The 18146-nt window shown below is 40.8% G+C and overlaps 2 protein-coding genes across 11 annotated transcripts in view; both read right to left on the bottom strand.

Annotated features, from left to right (window-relative positions):
- ARHGEF9 (Cdc42 guanine nucleotide exchange factor 9) overlaps nucleotides 1-18146 on the bottom strand; it is a 419582-nt gene that overhangs the window by 168398 nt on the left and 233038 nt on the right. Inside the window, exon 1 of one of the 10 annotated variants that reach the window (XM_006136162.4) lies at nucleotides 8245-8341. The exons of 8 other annotated variants lie outside the window; for them this stretch is intronic. Coding sequence is in view for 1 of the 2 variants with exons in the window: in XM_006136159.4 (XP_006136221.1) it covers nucleotides 4134-4163 (30 nt within the window). In the remaining variant the exon portion in view is untranslated. Of the gene's footprint in view, nucleotides 1-4133; nucleotides 4451-8244; nucleotides 8342-18146 lie in introns of those variants that run through there. One more of the 10 variants, XM_006136159.4, reaches the window with a different exon arrangement.
- Nucleotides 8424-11050, bottom strand: LOC142831223 (uncharacterized). The gene has a single exon (XM_075940854.1). The coding sequence runs from the start codon at nucleotides 8601-8603 to the stop codon at nucleotides 8424-8426; it is 180 nt and encodes a 59-aa protein (XP_075796969.1). The 5' UTR covers nucleotides 8604-11050.

Below are 18146 nucleotides of genomic sequence, written 5' to 3'. Positions count from 1 at the left end.
TTTGCTCCCCGTTGTGACTGGTCCTACTGAGGGATAAAATGAGGGAAAGCTACATGTGTAGGCTCTTCTCCATGTGCAGAAGCAAGTCTGTATATATATCTCAGATAAAGGCACCTATATAGATCCACTGATATATAATGAACTCAGGTATCCCCCCCCCCACACACACATACACACACAACTGTGGAAATATGCATTTCAATGCACAGATAGATCCCATTGGTGTAAACATTCCAGTTGCCATTAAAAAGAAACAGATGCTTCCCAGAAAGCTTTCAAACACATTCCATTCAGATCCAGAAATTGTTCTAACAGGGTGTGCTTTTTAAATAGAATTTTTATGGGAGCTTACAAAATCAAAGCACCCGCATCACTCCCGAGCCCAGGAATGCATATTAAAAACAACCATCAAAGCTTAATCACACTTTTGCAAGCTTAAAATGAAAATGACCGCACCTCCGCTAGGTAAGGAAAGAAAACAGCACAAACTAACTGAATGCTTATCAAATCACGGAGAAGGAATTTTATATAGCAATCATTACCTAAATATAAATTGAGTGCCAGAATAGTAATTATAGTATGCAACACATCGTATAAATCTTGCCAGACAAACAGAATTAACTTATATAGAAGAGAACAGTGCCATTAACATAGGAAATCTGGTCAGTATAAATTCTTTGAAGAATTCTCTCCTGGGTACACAGGTAAATCTTCATTCTGCTTTACCAGTGGGGTCATTTTAGATGTCAAAAACTTTTTCTGCAGCTATTCCTGGAAATACAACTCCACACCTTAACAGGATAAAGAATAAGCCCGTTGTTACAGTTGTTTAAAATACGTATGTATTTATTCTGAACAGGAGAATGCTGTGTGCCTTTTTTTTAATTACAAAAGCATCTCCCTGGAAATGAAGATCTTTGTTCCTTAAAAAATCATTTATTTTTTCTCCTGATTCCACTCAAAGTTTTCTGTTTGCAACATTGCAATCACTTTTGCAACATCTAGTTACAATGTCACAAACAGAAGATTATGGGTTTAGAAATTTGCTACTGGAGAAGGTTCACCCTTAGTAAAAGAGACCTGCTTTCAGGCAAATGTCCCAACTATTTGAAAAAGGATGGAAACTGGGAAGAAAATATAAATCAACAACTTTTACATAAATAATATGATTTTTCAGGTTTGCTATGAGGCATTTAAAGAATACTTTGATACTCCCTGAATAACTGTGACACTATAAGCTTAATGACACCTCTCTGTAAAAGCCAACACATGGAACTTCTGCAAGTATAGGAAAACAAGGATCAAGGATACTGGCTGTATGTCCAAGACAAAAATAAAATACTTTTTTCCTTTATGCAGGGCATGTCACTAGAAAAGATTAACGAACTATGTACAACGAATCGTTTCACCCACTGCAAAAATGCAGCTCTCTCTGGGGAAGATTGTGGCAGCTGCTCAACAGTGCACAGCAACATTACATGACAGCTTAGCACAAGAAGTGCAGAATACCAGAGCATATTGAAATTTGAAGGGGAAACAGATGCAGGCAAAATACAAACTAACGTTTGCTCACCACATACTTATTCTCATGAAAGTGCAATGAGACAGCTAATGACTTGAAATTATCTGGAGCTTAAGTTTACATATGGATGCCAGAAAAATAGAAAACCCAAGCAGCACAGCATAGCATCACTTAAAGTAGCTGAGACACTGGTTCTGAACCCAGAAAGAAGAGTTCCACTATTAATGCAGAGCAGGAGGGCTACAAAGCAGTTACTTCTTTAGCCAATCAGATTGGAAAGTAGAGGAAATGGGCTGGAAATACATTCCCATATTTAATTAGTCAGGGGCCTCAACTCAGAACAGAAACTAGACAATCACAAGCATTCATCAAGTAATATTGATTGCACATCTCTGTTCAGGTTAAGGATGGGAAATCCTCTTAGCCACCACCATTATCCATTGTCCAAAACTGGCATGGACCTATTTTTTCAGGCAGTCGTGGTTCTTGGATTCTCTCTGAAGGAGCAGTGGAAATCTCAAAATACTTGTGAGAGAGATATTCCTTACCAAACAGGCCATCCTGGAAATCTCAAACTCAAGCCAATTCTCATGAAATTTCCAGATTATAATGTACCAATAAAATTAATATAAGCTTCAAAGAGACATCTGCACTTCTGCATGATGACCAGAAGTGCACCTCTGACACTCAGGGGGGCAGTACGGGCTATTGGATAAGGCACTTGACTGGGAATCAGGAGGCCTTGATTCTATTCCTAACTCTGCCATTCTCTCACCAAGGGTGTGTCTAGACTACATGCCTCCTTCGACGGAGGCATGTAGATTAGCCAGATCGGCAGAGGGAAATGAAGCCGCGATTAAAATAATCGCGGCTTCATTTAAATTTAAATGGCTGCCCCGCTCTGCCGATCAGCTGTTTGTCGGCAGATCGGGGCAGTCTGGACGCGCCGTGCCGACAAAGAAGCCTTTCTTCATCGGCACAGGTAAGCCTCGTGAAACCAGGTTTACCTGTGCCGATGAAGAAAGGCTTCTTTGTCGGTGCGTCGCGTCCAGACTGCCCCGATCTGCCGACAAACAGCTGATCAGCAGAGCGGGGCAGCCATTTAAATTTAAATGAAGCCGCGATTATTTTAATCGTGGCTTCATTTCCCTCTGCCGATCTGGCTAATCTACATGCCTCCGTCGAAGGAGGCATGTAGTCTAGACACACCCCAAGTGCTTGTCAATTGACCTGTCTGTGTCTTGGTTTCCTCATTTTAATAATGGGAATGAAGATAGCTAAGAGACCTTATGCAGCACTTTAGGACAGAGTATGGATAAACCATGCTAAGTATTGCCATCATAGATTCACATCTCTTTCTTTAACTGCCTTGTGGCAAATACAGCCCCTTCAATTTCTTGGGCTCTCTTTTAATTTTGGTTATCCTCTATTGACAAAGCCCCTGATCATAAAGGCAATGGAAATTCTCTGGAGGGTTTTCTGCCACGGGTTTAGGCTCTACAGTGCATAGTGCATCAACGTGGTGCCCCTGCCACTGTGGAGGGCAATATTCTAAAAGTACTTTTCTGACTGGAAAAGCAGGCTGCACGATACTTTGAAGGAAGCCATCACAGAAAGAGTTACAGAGAGCCCAGCAGTCTCTGGGTTTTCTAGAATTAAAAATAAAATATTTTTTTCTTTTTTTGGAAAAGCTCATGGTCACACAAATTCAACCATAGTGGAATATTTTTTTTTTTAAGATCCTGCATGGTTTCTTTAGCAGCTCTTCCTCCAGGCACATCTATTTTTAGTTGGAAGCATAAATCATCAGAGCTCACAGTATAAAACAGGATTCCCTTAAAACAAAAGGCTAAATTCAACTGCGTATGGTATGGGCAGGTGCCCATTAGCCGCCTAACTCCACAGACAGCTCAGTCATTTGAATCAAATAATAATTACATTCAATTGACATATTAGAATATGATAAAACATGAATTGATTGTTCTACTCTATACTCCACTGATGTAGCATTATCACAGTTTTACACTCTGGGAAACCAAGGCTCAAATAGGTGAAGTGACTTGGCCAAGGTGAATCATAAAGTCAGTGGCAGAGTTGGGAATAGCTACCTAGAGAGCTGTCCTCCAGTCACCAGCTTTGACATGGAGACAAACACATCCTCTCCACAGCACCATAGTTATTAATAATCATTATTAATAATTAGTTCCCCTTAATCTTCCTAACTTTGGACAGTTAGAAATATGTCATATGAAAGAGCAAATTATACCATTTATAAAGTAGCCTGTATAATATCCCATTAGATGAGATACACAGTGAATAAAATTACTGTGTCGAGTTCAGAAAGATATATATTGTGAATACAAAATACAGACAACCCCTCCTCCTTTACCCAGATGCATTACTAGCAGTATATAGCATATAGAAATACAGTAAGGCATAGGTACATAGATACATACATGCAAGCAGGCAAGCACAGTACAGAGAGAAAAGAACTATATCTCCAATCACAACCAGCATTCATTAAATAAAAATAAAAGAAAAACAATACAATGAAATGAACAGTAAAGAAGAGGTGGGTTCTGTTAATTTAACAAATTAAAAAAAAACTTACATGGATTTTTGGCAATTTTCCTTCAGACATTATACACAGCAGTTGGGCTGTGTACTGAATACCTGATCCAAAAAGAAATATAACCACATTATGCAAACAGATGGGGGCAGGAGTCAGGTGAACATGCAGCTCTTAACAACATTCATCTATGGGATGAGAAAGCACCTCTGCATTCCCACAGAAGGACTGGAATGTACTCAGTTCTTCATTCACTCTAAAGCATAAGCAAATGCTGTACTGCTGCCATCCCAGGGTAAAATCCAAATGGCAGGACAGAAAAGAACAATCACGTCAGAGACCTCTGAGCTGTCCCATCCCCTTTTACTAGTCATGTGAGATTTAAAATGGATGGGGGGAGATTTCAAGAGCTTTTTTTTTTTTTTTAAATCCCTTTTATTAGCCTTAAAGACTCAGAATTATAGCCACATTGGAGAATGGAAAGAATAAGAGATCTCAAACTGATAATAATGACATATGGGCTTTTTCTGAAGCATTAGAAAGGAAAACCATGCACCAGTGTTTCCCCTTATCCAGGAAGGTGCCTGGATCTTTAAGAAGGTGGATTGCAGCTTAGGAGGAATGGACTTTTATGTACTGTGTGGTACAGGGGTTGCTATGATACAGTCAGAGGCATTTTCTTGAAATAACATTGAATCCTGCTTAAGCAGACAGTGGTCTCCAGTCATGCAGCTCTAAGATATACATTTAGCCACCAATGGAAAGCTGTTATGGGTTCATAAGGAGTAATTGTAATGACCAGCATATTACAGAAGGGATGTTTTGCCTCTCTCTTTTATTTTTAATTCAAAGGTAACTTCCTCTTCTTGCTCTATTTCTGGCTTGAGTGTCCCCACAAAAGTCAGTAACACCTTATTTGTTCCTAAGGAAAGAGAGACTTAAAGGGCCAAACTTCCAAAAACAGTCTCTGAAACTCTTACTCTGCAAACACTTACACATGTGAGTAATTTGAATAGGTCCTTTGAGTTGATGTATTTAAGATACTCGTATGCATATGTGCTTGTATGAGCAGGTCCTACAATTGTAAGTGCAGTCATTTGAGAGTGGAGGTAATAAAATATGTACATATTATAGCCATGTCATCATCTCAAACACCACCACTTCACTATTATAAGTGTTCATGGCTTAGACAATGAATATGGTGTATTCTGATATATATTCCTTTTTAATAAGGACAACTAGCTAATTGCACCTGCAATTCAGGCAGTTTGATGGCTGAATTATATATATTTTTAAACGCGGAATTGCTGTTGCAACATCACCAAAATGTGACAGTAGAGGCTGGGTTGAGGCCCATTTGAAAGGGTGGCCTTTAAGGAATAGATGGGGGTGGGGGGACCGGGACAGGGAAATTGACTCAGTCCTAATGCCTTCCCACTTCCCATCCAGACATCTAGGAAAAAACATTATCCATACAATAAGAACAATGTTGATTAAATAACACACGAACTTTTCTACTCTAAAATTTCATCTTCAGATCGTTACATTTATATCAACGTTCTTTGATTCCATTAGCCTTCAGGCAAATACAATTCAAGAAGATTTAAGTTGAAATTATTTTCCTATTTCCAAGTTTCAAATTTATTTTTTTAGATACACTGAAATAAAAAAAAATACCTAGTGATCACTCTACAATTATTGGAGTTGAGTGTTTCATTTGGCACATTTCATACATTACACCCCCATTTTAATCTCCTAGCAACACAAAATTCAAAACCATACCACTGATGGAATCAAAATTGTAGCATGCAAGTTAACATACTCAAACACAGACCCTTCAAATACTAGCATGCTCACACATACTCTAACATACGCTGTCATATATACACAAATTTCCAGAATGCAAAATGTCAGCCAGAATCACTGCATTAAGGAATGTGACTTGCACTAGACAGAAATACAAATTGATTACCAAGCTTTCCCTGTAGAAATCTTATTTAAAGGTAAACCTTCATGCCAAAATCTAACCTTAAAAAAATCCAGATAGTTAAGACCAGTTTTATCTTTCTGTTCCTTTCCCTAATTTTGTTTTTTTATGTTTCCTCCCCTACTCCTTTAAATAATTATACGATTCAAAATTATTTATTCTAATCAATTTTTGGGGAGTAGAGGGGCTGTTTGATTCTTAGTTTTCTGAGAGGAAAAATCCTAGATAAAGAATTCCCATCTCATGGTCATCTATGTTCATTCAATCTTTCCAACAGGTTTCCAACCCATACATGTATTAACAGCAGCTGGCTAGGATAGAAAACAAGGCAAATTCTACTTGTTAAGCAATCCAGACCATCATCATGATGAATTTTTAAAAGAAGACCCACTCAGTCTTCTGTAAAGTGAAGCAATCACCTGTTCCATGGGTAGAGCTACAAGTGAGCAAAAGGACAGCCAGCTAGCCAGCCAGCAGGCACTAGAGTTGCTGCTATGGACTTGTGTCACAATTTATGGATTTATTATACATAGACAAATAAATCAAATATGGATTAAAACTGGCTATACTGATTAAATATTTCCGGCTGGTTTATGTGGCTGAATGCTACATTTGACCTTAGTGATTTTTTTTCTTCCCTGTATTTGCAGTTAAAGCTAGGTTTGAAAGTGTCAGATTTGCGGCATCTGTTTGAAATTCAAATTCTGACATTTTGCAATAAATTATACGCTTAACTCTACATAAAACTGTTCACTAAATTTGTAACTGACACACTCATCTGGATATATATGTGTATATACATCTATATCTCTATAGATGTGGCTATGTATTATTGCAGCTAATGGAATACATGGGAAAAATCATGTAGACAGATGGAGCTAGTTTGAACTGCCTATATCACCAGAGAAATACACTCCCAGTTAATATTATCGTGAGACGCAAACATTTCCAAAACATGCTGTGATTATTTGTAATTTTTATTTGTTTAATTTTAGCAAGCTTAGAGCTTTTCCTGTAGTAGAAATAATAAAGAATGAGCAAGATTTCAGACAGAAACACTGCTTCTGTGTATGAGATTTGCATGTAGAAACAATATTATTCTTCCAAGCACATTTTGTATTCCTACGAAACTTTGTGCATTGAAACCCACCTCCCAAATCACGGTTACCTAACTAGCAAACAATTTCATTTAGCTCTGGACATCTCTTAATGGAAGGACTTGGAACTAGTGGACACCTTCTCATTGAGCCTATAATATGTAACTTAGCACTTCATTTTCAAGAAAATCAATGTAAATGAAGTAGCCAAAAACTGTCCATATTGGAATGCTGCTATGCCTGAGAAGGGCAAAGATTTTTCATTTGTACGTTTAAAAAAAAAAGGAACTCTAAATAATATTTTTAGAAAAAATATCAAAACAAACCAAAACCACAGCATCTGTTGCTTTAACAAAGGAAAACAAAACATACATTACTTTTTATCTCTCATTTCTTCCCACTCTGCAAAGACATGAAACACACATAAACCAGAAGGGGAAAAAGAGTCCGGCTAGTTATGTTTCATTCTCTGCTATATGTCCAAAGAAAAGAGCTATGATAAACTGGTGGGAACATAGAATTATTTTGGAGGCTTCTGGGCTGAATACTGAGTATTCGAGTCACACTGTCAAGGCAACAGAAATAAATCAATCAGTCAGATTTCTTCCCTTTTTGTGGCTGAATGTTATTTTAGCAAAGATTGCATAACATTAATTCCTTGGCTAGGAATTTTCTCCACCTTTAAAAAATGTCCAGTGCTAGATTCAATTAAACACACACCATCTCTCACCTGGCACCTACATAGTTACTCTTAGAGACACTAGATATTAATTGCTTGTAAGCAATTCTGAGCAAAAAAAATCCCTATTCTGTTCTTAACAGGAGTCTGTATTTTTAAGAGAACCAAAATAACACACCCACTGCTTATTTTATTTAACAATTTTTGTACTCTGCTTCTGTCTAGGAATGTACAGCTATATCTATCTATCTGTAACCAAGAGATAGATGAATGGATTATTATTATTTATCACATTTAAAACCCAGGCAATAAGCAGCTACACTTACAGGCATACTTAAAAGACAAGACATGACAAAAGATTTACGGAGAGATAATATACCAACGTCATACATATCACAGCGAGGCCATGTTGAAGCTCAGTGCGTTTTCCCCCCTCAGTAAGAAATCTCTCTCTCTTTCTCTCTCTCTCTCTCTCTCCTTTCTCTCTCTCTCTCTCTCTCGCTCGCTCTTGCTCTCTTGTTGAATTGCTAGTGGCAGTAGCCCCCAACAGCTCAGGAGAAAAAATCCATTTAACGAGTGCCCAGGAAGAACATGAGTATGACATTCACAAGCAATAGCACTACGATCACGGCAAAAACGACCACCGTTTGAACATCCAAGGTCATGGTGCAATGCAGAACACTGTAGTGTTCAAGATGTGGGGCTGGTAGATTTGGAGATGTCAACCTCTGCTCTGTAAGACTGTCCATACATCCACCATGCTAGAATAAAGGAGAAAACTGCTCCTGGTTGGTTGGTTGGTATTTGGTTTTGGTCTGCTTTTTTTGTTTGGTTTATCCCCCTATCTGTTGCCTCTAGCTCATTCTGAAGCCTGCTAAGTGAAGCATCATCACAGTCTGTGATCACTTCAGACGCAAAATCCTTCTTTAAAAAAAAACCCGCAAATGCTGGCTGCAAGGTTCTCTCTCTCCCTCTCCCTCTCTCGTTCCCTTCCTTGCTGGCTGGCTTGCTTTTTAATTCGTCAACCCAGTGCAGATAAGCCTGTGTGAGTGTGACAGCTCTGCAAGCTGCTGCTGCTGCTGCTGCATCTCTCAATGCGAGGCGGACCCTTTCGCATACTAATCAGCTCCAGTGACCAGGCAGTGAAGGGAACTTGGCTGTCAGTCAAATGCAAAGGAAAAGCTGGAACCATAAATGACTCTTCCATTTAGCATGGCAGTGCGGAGCAGGAGGGTTTCCTCTGCTTTTAAAGCAGTTCAGAAAGACATCCCTTTACAGAATAGAGTGTGTGGTCTAGTGGTGAGAGCACAGGCCTGTGCCTCATAATTCTCAGACTGCCACAGGCTTCTTGAGTAACTCTGATCAAGGCACTATGTGTACTGTGGATTTAATCTTTGAATGAAAGGCATCATTTCTAGGAGGCTAGCTTGAGGGAGGGGTAGGAGAGCAATAGTGTCATGCCGTCACAGAGCTTAAGGCCAGAAGGAAGCAGGGGTCCATCTAGTCTGACTTCCTGTATTTCACAAGTCACCAACACCATCCAGCCACCTGTGCACAAAACCCAACAACTGAAATTAGAACAACACATTACAGCCCACCGGAGACTAGACTATTATATGTCACAGGCAGAGAAGCAGAGTGCTTAGTATTCCTCTTGTAACAAGGAACAACCCACACACTATTATTTAAAATCTTCACGCAGGACTGAAAAACAGACCATACATTTTGAAGAATACAGGACTCTCTCTTCTCGGTTCTGTACAGCACCACATATGTCATCAAATCATAAATGTCCTTATTGCACAATCTCTTTGTCCTTGATACTGCACATGCTGCATTTCGATTAGGTTTCTCTACACAGAGAACTAAATTATACCTTAATCATGAACACAGTTGTACAGAAGACTGGAGTAAAGAGAAAAGGGGGTGTAGCAACTTTATTTATGCTACCACCATCCAGAAAGTTGAGAAAACAAAAACAGGGAACAGCCTTCTCTTTCCTCCCTTTCTCCCCCAGATCCCTAACAGGAAACTCTACAAACCTTTGTTTCCCAGTTCCTATCCCCTCTCTACAGTCAGTGAATTCTGAAAAGCAAAAGATTGATGGCAGTAAGGGGAAGACAAATGCAGAAACCCTGCCAATGCGTTATATGCTGAAATGTGAAAATCAGAGCTGGTCTTCGACGCATTCCAGGAAATCTACTCCTGAGAATTTACTCGGGAAGTTTTTGCACGGAGACTAGGATGACGTGCAACAAATGAGTACATTTGTCTATTAAAATTAAAAACTGCCAAGATTTCAGAAAGATGCTAGGCTTTTTAACTTGAATGGATGTGGCCCAAGTTTTCTTGACCCGCCTTTTCTCATCACATGATCCTAGTCATTAAAGATCTGAGCTGGCATGTTACTTCTGTTGCCCTGAGATATTATAACGCCACCTCTGGCAGGAGACTCAAAAGGGTACAAATGTGCAGGAGCACAGGCAAGAGAAGAGATTCAGTCATGTCATTCTCTTTGTGCTGAACCCCAGAACCTAAATCTGAATTCCTCATGGGCCACCTGACCCATAACCTTAGAAGACAGCGAGAGAGAGAACATACATGGACACTTATAGGAGCCTTCACAACCACAATTTACAAATAGGGTTCAAGGATGATGTATCTCTAGTGGCGCTGACAGCCTCATCAGGATCCTGGGCCAAGCAGGGGAGACAGATCTGCGAAGGGGCAGGGCTTTGGGCAGAGCTGGGGCTAAGCAGCCGTTACCGCTGTCCAGAGAGCACCAATGCCTCCCCCGGGCAGTCCTCAGTGCTGCCCAGAGTGCACAGCATGGCACTCCGTTGACCATTTAAAGGACCTTGGGCTCTGGTCACCACCACTCCCTCTTTATATCATTGGGCCCCACAACAACAGCCCTCTTTTCCTCCCACTCATTGGTGGGCCTGCGTATCTAAGTATCAGAAGCAGGAGCCAACTCTGGAGGTGTCACATGGGCCATACTAATAAGGACTGGTCCAAGTAGCTGCCACTAAGAAATTTTTTTTTAATGTCTTGAACTTGAACACAGAGAAAAATGAAACATACCAACCACAATCATGTTAAATTAAACTTAAACTAGTTTAAGGCATGTGATCATATCTCCAAGATCATGTCCTACACTAGGGGATAATCCTCATGACTGTAGTGGACTTACAGCTAAAGCAGACCCTCCCTTTAGCTCAAGCCATGGGGAGTTAAGCCTCCAGTAGTTCGGTTCTCATTAAAATATCTATTGTCTCCACATTTGCCAATAGCAAGAGGAAGACTGGCCCAGCCTGATACTCTAGAGACCCAAGTTCTATTTTCTGTTCTGCCACAGACGTCCTATATGAAGTTGGGCAAATCACTTTGTGCTTCAGTTATCCCATTGGTAATATACAGATAATTGTGTCTCACAAAGATTGTGAGAACCTCAAAAACTCAAAAACTATGGTGGTGGGACCATCTAAGAGCCTGAGACAGGTAGACAGACCATAACTGTGTTTTTAGTATAGTTACATGGCTTTCATTAGGAATTCACAATCAACCACATATTCTTTTGGCATAAATCAGCTAAGGAAACAGTTCTACCATTCAATGATTCTATAACGGTGTACAACACAGAACACGGGCTAACAACTTGTGCTAAACTATTTGTTCTACCTTGTATTTAGCTGTGACACTCTGCGTACCTTTTCCAAACCGAGGAAGAGCTCAGTATAACTCAAAAGCTTATCTCTCCCATCAATAGAACATGCTCCAATAAATATTACCTTACTTTACTGCTCAAGACAGTTAAGTCCAAAGGAAATTGTGAAGAGCTTCAGAAGGATCTCACAAAACTAGATGATTGGGCAACAAAATGGCAGATGAAATTCAGTGTTGCTGAATGCAAAGTAATGCGTATTGGGAAACATAATCCTAACTGTAGTAAGTTGAGGGTCAGCAACATGGAGTCAGCAGGCCTAAATAGAGACCTGTAACATGAAAACAGCAACAAGCCTTGCAATCTAGTGAGCAAGACTTTAGTTCAGTAACACAGGAGCCAAGAAAGAAGCCCTATTGATAATTGTGTGATTGTGTAAGTTAGGTTGAGCATGGAAGGACACAGGGAGGCACTAGGTACAGACTGTAAGCCAAAGGGGAGTAATGGAACATCTTAATAAGACATGTCTTGGTACAAAGACTCCCTAAAAACGAATGCACATACCGACCTAGGTTCAGGACCAGGTCGAGATTGACATCATGAAGGATAGTAAGTAAGCCCCCCTTCCATAAGGTGAGGGGTGGTAACTAGGCAACAGAGGGTGGTAAACTGGTATGTAAAGAAATGATGTCAGTTGTTTGTACTTGTCTATAAAAGGACACCTCAGAGGGTGCTCTCCGGCCGACCTTGTGGGGGGGCGCACTAGGCGCCTGAACGGCAGGTGTCATTGCCTAAACTTACAGAATGCACAGTAGCTTAACTTTGACTACCTGCTGTTAATATCTGATATATGGCAATAGGCCTGCCCGGTGTTGGTACCTTGTCAATGCAGGCCATAGTGCCCAGTGGTGTTACATTGTACTGATCTCTGTTACCAACTGGTAGAGCTTCACATTTGACAATAAACCTGCTTGATTGATTTCAAACCTTGCCTGCATCTATCGTTTCCGGGGTGTCTCACAGATCTCTGGTGTTGACCCAAGTGCACGGGGTCTGACACTCTAGATAAAGGGAGTACCGATTGTTACGCACGCAGCCGAAAGTTTATCAACGGAGTAGAGGTCCTGTCAGGAGCGTGCCAGGACGACCCTGACCAGATGACACTGACACTGACAGTCCAGACCACCGAAGGTACCAAGGTACAACACTAACTATGCATATAAAATAATGGGGACTAAATTAGCTGTTATCACTTGAGAGAAATCATGGAGTCCTTTCAGATAGTTCGCTGAAAACATCCACTCACTGTGTAGCAGCAGTCAAAAAAACAAACAATACAGGGAATCATTAAGAAAAGGATAGAGGATAAGACAGCGAATATCTTATTGCCTCTCTATAAATCCATGGTGCGCCCACATCATGAATGCTGCATTCAAATAAAGTCACCTTATCTCAAAAAAGATATCTTGGCATTCGAAAAAGTTCAGAAAAAGGCAAAAAAAATAAAAAATTAGGGGTATGTAATGGCTGCCATATGAGAAAAGAATTTTCATCTTGGAAAAGAGACAACTAAGGAAGGATATGATAGAGGTGTAGAGAAAGTGAATAAAGAAAAGTTATTTACTCCTCATAATATAAGAACCAGGGTCAGTAAATGAAATTAATAGGCAGCAGATTTAAAACAAACAAAAGGAAGTATTTCCTCATACAATGCACAGTCAACTTGTGGAAATTCTTATGAGAGGATGCTGTGAAGGCCAAGACTATCACAGGGTTCAATAAAGAGCTAAATAAATTCATGGAGGGTAGGTCCATCAATGGCTATTTACCAGGATGGGCAGGGATGGAGTTCTTAGACTGTTTGTCATGAGATGGCAATGGGCGACAGGGAGTGGATAACTTGATGATTACCTGTTTTGTTCATTCCCCCTAGGGCATCTAGCATTGGTTACTGGCAACAGACAGAATACTGGGCTAGATAGAAGCCATGGTGAAGTACAAGCTTTGGTCAGAGAAAATCTCTCCTATACAAACTGCAGAGGCCATCAGTACCCAGAAAGATAATGGAGCAAATAATTAAGCAATCAATCTGCAAACATCTAAAAGATAATAAGGCGACAGCATGGATTTGTCAAGAACAAATCATGTAAAAAGCTCCCATCCTAATAGCTTTCTTTGACAGGGCAATAAGCTTTGTGGATAGCAAAGCTTTGGTCTGACCCCGTGTGGCCTTTCTTATGTACCCACTGAAGAGCAACATATTACAGGAGATGTATTTAACAAACTTAGAATAAGGATAGTGAAACTTCCCAATTTGATTTAAATCTTAATCACAAGTCGCTGGTAACAATAACTTTGTGCTTTTGAGATACTACAAGCTATGTTAAAATGATAGATGTAAGAAGCACTGTTAGAAATCAAATAGTAGGAGCTTCCAGTCCAGTCACTAATGGTCTTGTCAGTACTAAGTCTGTGACACAGAGCCAAGAGATTCTAAATCTAAACCTAAATCACTGGTGAAATTATTGAACAGAACTGCACCCAGGATCAATCCCTGGAGGATCCTACCTGATACGCCCTTCTAGTGCTTATTTGGAAGAAGAAAAAAAGGTGCCGGTACTCCAGGCTCAAACTTGTTGAGCAAAAAAAAAAAAAAAAAGGATGCACTGAGGGCTGAAACAGTGACCACTTTAACAGACAAAACACCACATTAGGAGCCGGGGGAAAAAAACGCCTCACGTCACAAGCAGGCTTCCATCTGGAGATAAGCCGCCTCAGGAAAACAGCTGCTGGTACGCAGGGGAAAATCATAGAATCATAGAATAATAGGACTGGAAGGGACCTCGAGAGGTCATCGAGTCCAGCCCCCCGCCCTCAAGGCAGGACCAAGCTCCGTCTACACCATCCCTGACAGATGTCTATCTAACCTGTTCTTAAATATCTCCAGAGAGGGAGATTCCACCACCTCCCTTGGCAATTTATTCCAATATTTGACCACCCTGACAGTTAGGAATTTTTTCCTAATGTCCAATCTAAACCTCCCCTGCTGCACTTTAAGCCCATTACTCCTTAACCTGTCCTCAGAAACCAAGAGGAACAAATTTTCTCCTTCCTCCTTGTGACACCCTTTTAGATATTTGAAAACCGCTATCATGTCCCCCCTTAATCTTCTTTTTTCCAAACTAAACAAGCCCAGTTCATGAAGCCTGGCTTCATAGGTCATGTTCTCTAAATCTTTAATCATTCTTGTCGCTCTTCTCTGTACCCTTTCCAATTTCTCCACATCTTTCCTGAAATGAAAATGATGCCCAGAACTGGACACAGTACTCCAGCTGAGGCCTAACTAGTGCAGAGTAGAGCGGCATTTCTTTATTGTGTGCTGGGAAAATAGGTGACAGTACGCCGTTCCAGGCTGTACCATCACAAAAAAGCACTGCACCCTTCCAACTTGACTGTGAACTTACTGATAGCCACTCTTTGGAAATGGTTTTCCCAACTAATCATGTACCTACCTCATAGTAGCTCCATCTAAGTTATATTTTCCTAATTTGTTTACAAGAAGTTAACGTGAGAATGTATCAAAAGCCTTACTAAAGTCAAGATATCCCACATCTACCACTTTCCCCCTTATTAGCAACACTTATTACCCTGTCAAAGAAAGCTATTAGAGTGGGATTCTTTTACATATTTGTTCTCGACAAATCCATGCTGTCATCTTATTATCTTTTAGACGTTTGCAGATTGATTGCTTAATTATTTGCTCCATTATCTTTCTGGGTACTGAAGTAAAGATGCCCGCTGCAGTTTGTATAGGAAAGATTTTCTTTGAGCAAAGTTTGTACTCCACCATGGCTTCCATAGAAGTTTGAAGATTCATCAAATGCATAAGCAGCCATCTGTTTGGGGTCCAATTTACAAGTATTTAACCTTCTCAGATGTGGGTTGTACAGATGAAGCTGTCGTCTTCTATAACTTGAACATCTAGAAATGTATATACTGGCCTGTCACTGACATCAAGATAACGTATGAAATGACAATATGTGATGACAATTTCATCGCATCTGTGCATTCATCTGCCATGTTTATAATTTTGTTTTAATTTGGTGAGAGAGTTCTTCACTTTTTCAATTGCTGAGTCTTTCACTGTTGCTCCGCATGCTTCTAACCAGCTAATCGAGTTTCTTGCAGAAAGATAGTGAGCATTTTCCGGTCTTGTTCAGAACTAGCATCCTACCTCAGGTTTCCAAGTATCAATGAACTTAACACTGGCCTTTAGTTTGTAGGCTATGGTGTCTCTTGCTTAAATAGAAAGTAAGATGTGACAGCCATGTTTGTTTGCATAAATTATGTTGTGTCTCCAACATTACCAGCCTCATAAAGTGTTTCTACAATTGGCTTTCATAGTGGCTGTCTTTTAAGGCTTTCTGCATGTTGATGCAGTCCAGAGGTTTGGTGATTTGCGGCCTTTTCACATGGTTTTCAGTATTGGTTTTGCTGATTGGTCTGGCAAACCAAGCTCCTCCAATTTTATCAATTGTAGCAGCAGGAAACTTTCCTTGTTTGTAAGGGTTTTTTTTTTGGGGGGGGGGGGTGTTTTTGCAAGAGGTGCACCTGCAGCTATCTTTTGTAGCTTCAATAAATGGGAAAAGTTTGACCAACAAACAATAGGAACTGCCTTTCAGTTGTGGAGACACTGTTTCTTCAGTAGGTAGCTGTGACTGTTTTTTACGCTGTACAGATATAGATACACCATTTGAACTTCAGATGACATGTTGGTATATTTTTGGTATTTTCATTTTGCTTGGTTTGACCACTGGTGTATGGTGATGCACAAGCTTGGGGGAGGTAGAGGGAAATCCTTGCTCAGGGTTCATTCATTGGCTTCACCTTCCATTATAGGCAAGGGTTCCAGTGGGTTCTAGGTTTAGCCAAACAAGTTAAAATAAGTCAACTCTCCTTCCCTCCCCACCTGATTCACTTTCAGGACAATACAAAAGTCACTCTGGGTTGGAAAGGTGCCCTTTCTTGTTCCTTCTGTGACATGTTTCCACCAGGCAAACACTGATATTTTTACTCCTCCCGTGACAGGAGTACATAGGAGAAATGTTCCCAGCTTCATCTAGTCTCTGTTTTGAGGGGTTACTGCCCTAACTCCTTCTCTCCTGTGTCCCCCTCCCCCTGGTTTGGTTTGAAGCTGCAACAGATATGATCTCATGGCCTATTCTGATGCTCAGCTCACCTTCAGCCCTTCCCTCTGATTTTTTCAGACACTTTATAGGGAAATGTACTCGGATGGATTCTCTCACATGCTACAGCACACCCCCTCCCCCCATGCTGATGTATAGAGGCTGTAAAAGCCCCAACCAACTGAAGAAGAATATACTTGGTGCACGCCCAGCATTGACATGCTACCGATGGCCTTATTCAGGCTACCTCAAGGTGCAGGTAGGACCAAGAACAGGAGGGGGCATATCAAGGGTATGTGTCGAGGCTTGCAGAGTTGCCCACAGGCAGCCAAGGAAGAGCTGCCCCCACTTAGCTCCCTGAGTGCTTATCTTATACCAAGTCCCTTTTAGCCCCCTCAACAGCCCAGAAACCTGTGGGCACCAAGCTGGCTTAATACTACATTGGACCATCCCTTTCCCAGGCTACCCTTGTGTGTTCTGCACTTGCTGAAGGCTCAGTGCACAACTTCATGGCTACATTCCCTCAGTGTTTGATAACAGTCCCCTCAGCAATCTCCATGGGAGAAATTTATGGTGAGAACAGGGGAAGGGTGCAAGGTTGTCCACAGCACTAAGCCCCATGCTGCTGAAGAGAAAAGGCAGAGGCGTCCTTGCATCCCTATCCTAAATCGGTTGACATATTTAAGACTTTGGGGATAGGTAAGGCTTGGATGAGGGTGCTGCTTCTTTGATTAGATGAATCTCTTGGCTTGTAGAGGGCAGTAGCAGCTAGCTCTACCCCCTCTATGTGAGAGGTGAAATTCAAGGTATGCCTACACAGCAGACTTCTTCCGAAAAAACTCCAGTTACATCCACACTGAAATCACGTTCTTTCAAAAAAAATTTGAAAGAATAAAAGGGTTTTTCTGACACTGGTAAACCTCTTTCTAAGAAGAAGACGACTTTTTCTGAAAGACCTCTTTCAGAAAAAGGCGTGTGTGGACAGGGAAGAGGGAGTTCTTTTGAAAGAAGAGGAAAGAGGAAAAAGCACAGGTGCCCTGGTGGCCACTCCATCCATAGTAATCACCGGATGGACGCTATCTTTCAAAAAAGTAGATTGCTTTTTAGATGCACTTTTGCTGTGTAGACGCTCTCTTTAAGGAGAAGGTTTTTTGGAAGATCTCTGTCGGAAAAGTTTCTTCCGAAATAAGCCTGCAGTCTAAACATAGCCTCAGTTCCCTCTCTCAATTGTGCAAAGATGAAGCCTGAGGGCTGCAAGCTGTGATAGATTTCCCCTCCTTAGAGCAGTCTTACAGCATGCATATGCAGTGTGCCTGATGATGGACTTGAGGAAGAAGGAGCCAGATGCTCAAAAGCAGGAAGGATACAAAGCTGTACCAAGAGAGAACCAAGGACATATTTCAGTTTTGACACAACGTAGTAAGGTTCTCTAAACGCCAAGG

The sequence above is a fragment of the Pelodiscus sinensis genome, chromosome 13 (assembly GCF_049634645.1).
Source record: "Pelodiscus sinensis isolate JC-2024 chromosome 13, ASM4963464v1, whole genome shotgun sequence".
NCBI lineage: Eukaryota > Metazoa > Chordata > Testudines > Trionychidae > Pelodiscus > Pelodiscus sinensis.
This window is presented reverse-complemented; position numbering and strand designations above follow the sequence as displayed.

What these genes read in the sequence shown, in the direction of transcription:
- LOC142831223 (XM_075940854.1), bottom strand. Translation starts at nt 8,603, where the DNA reads ATGGACAGTCTTACAGAGCAGAGGTTGACATCTCCAAATCTACCAGCC.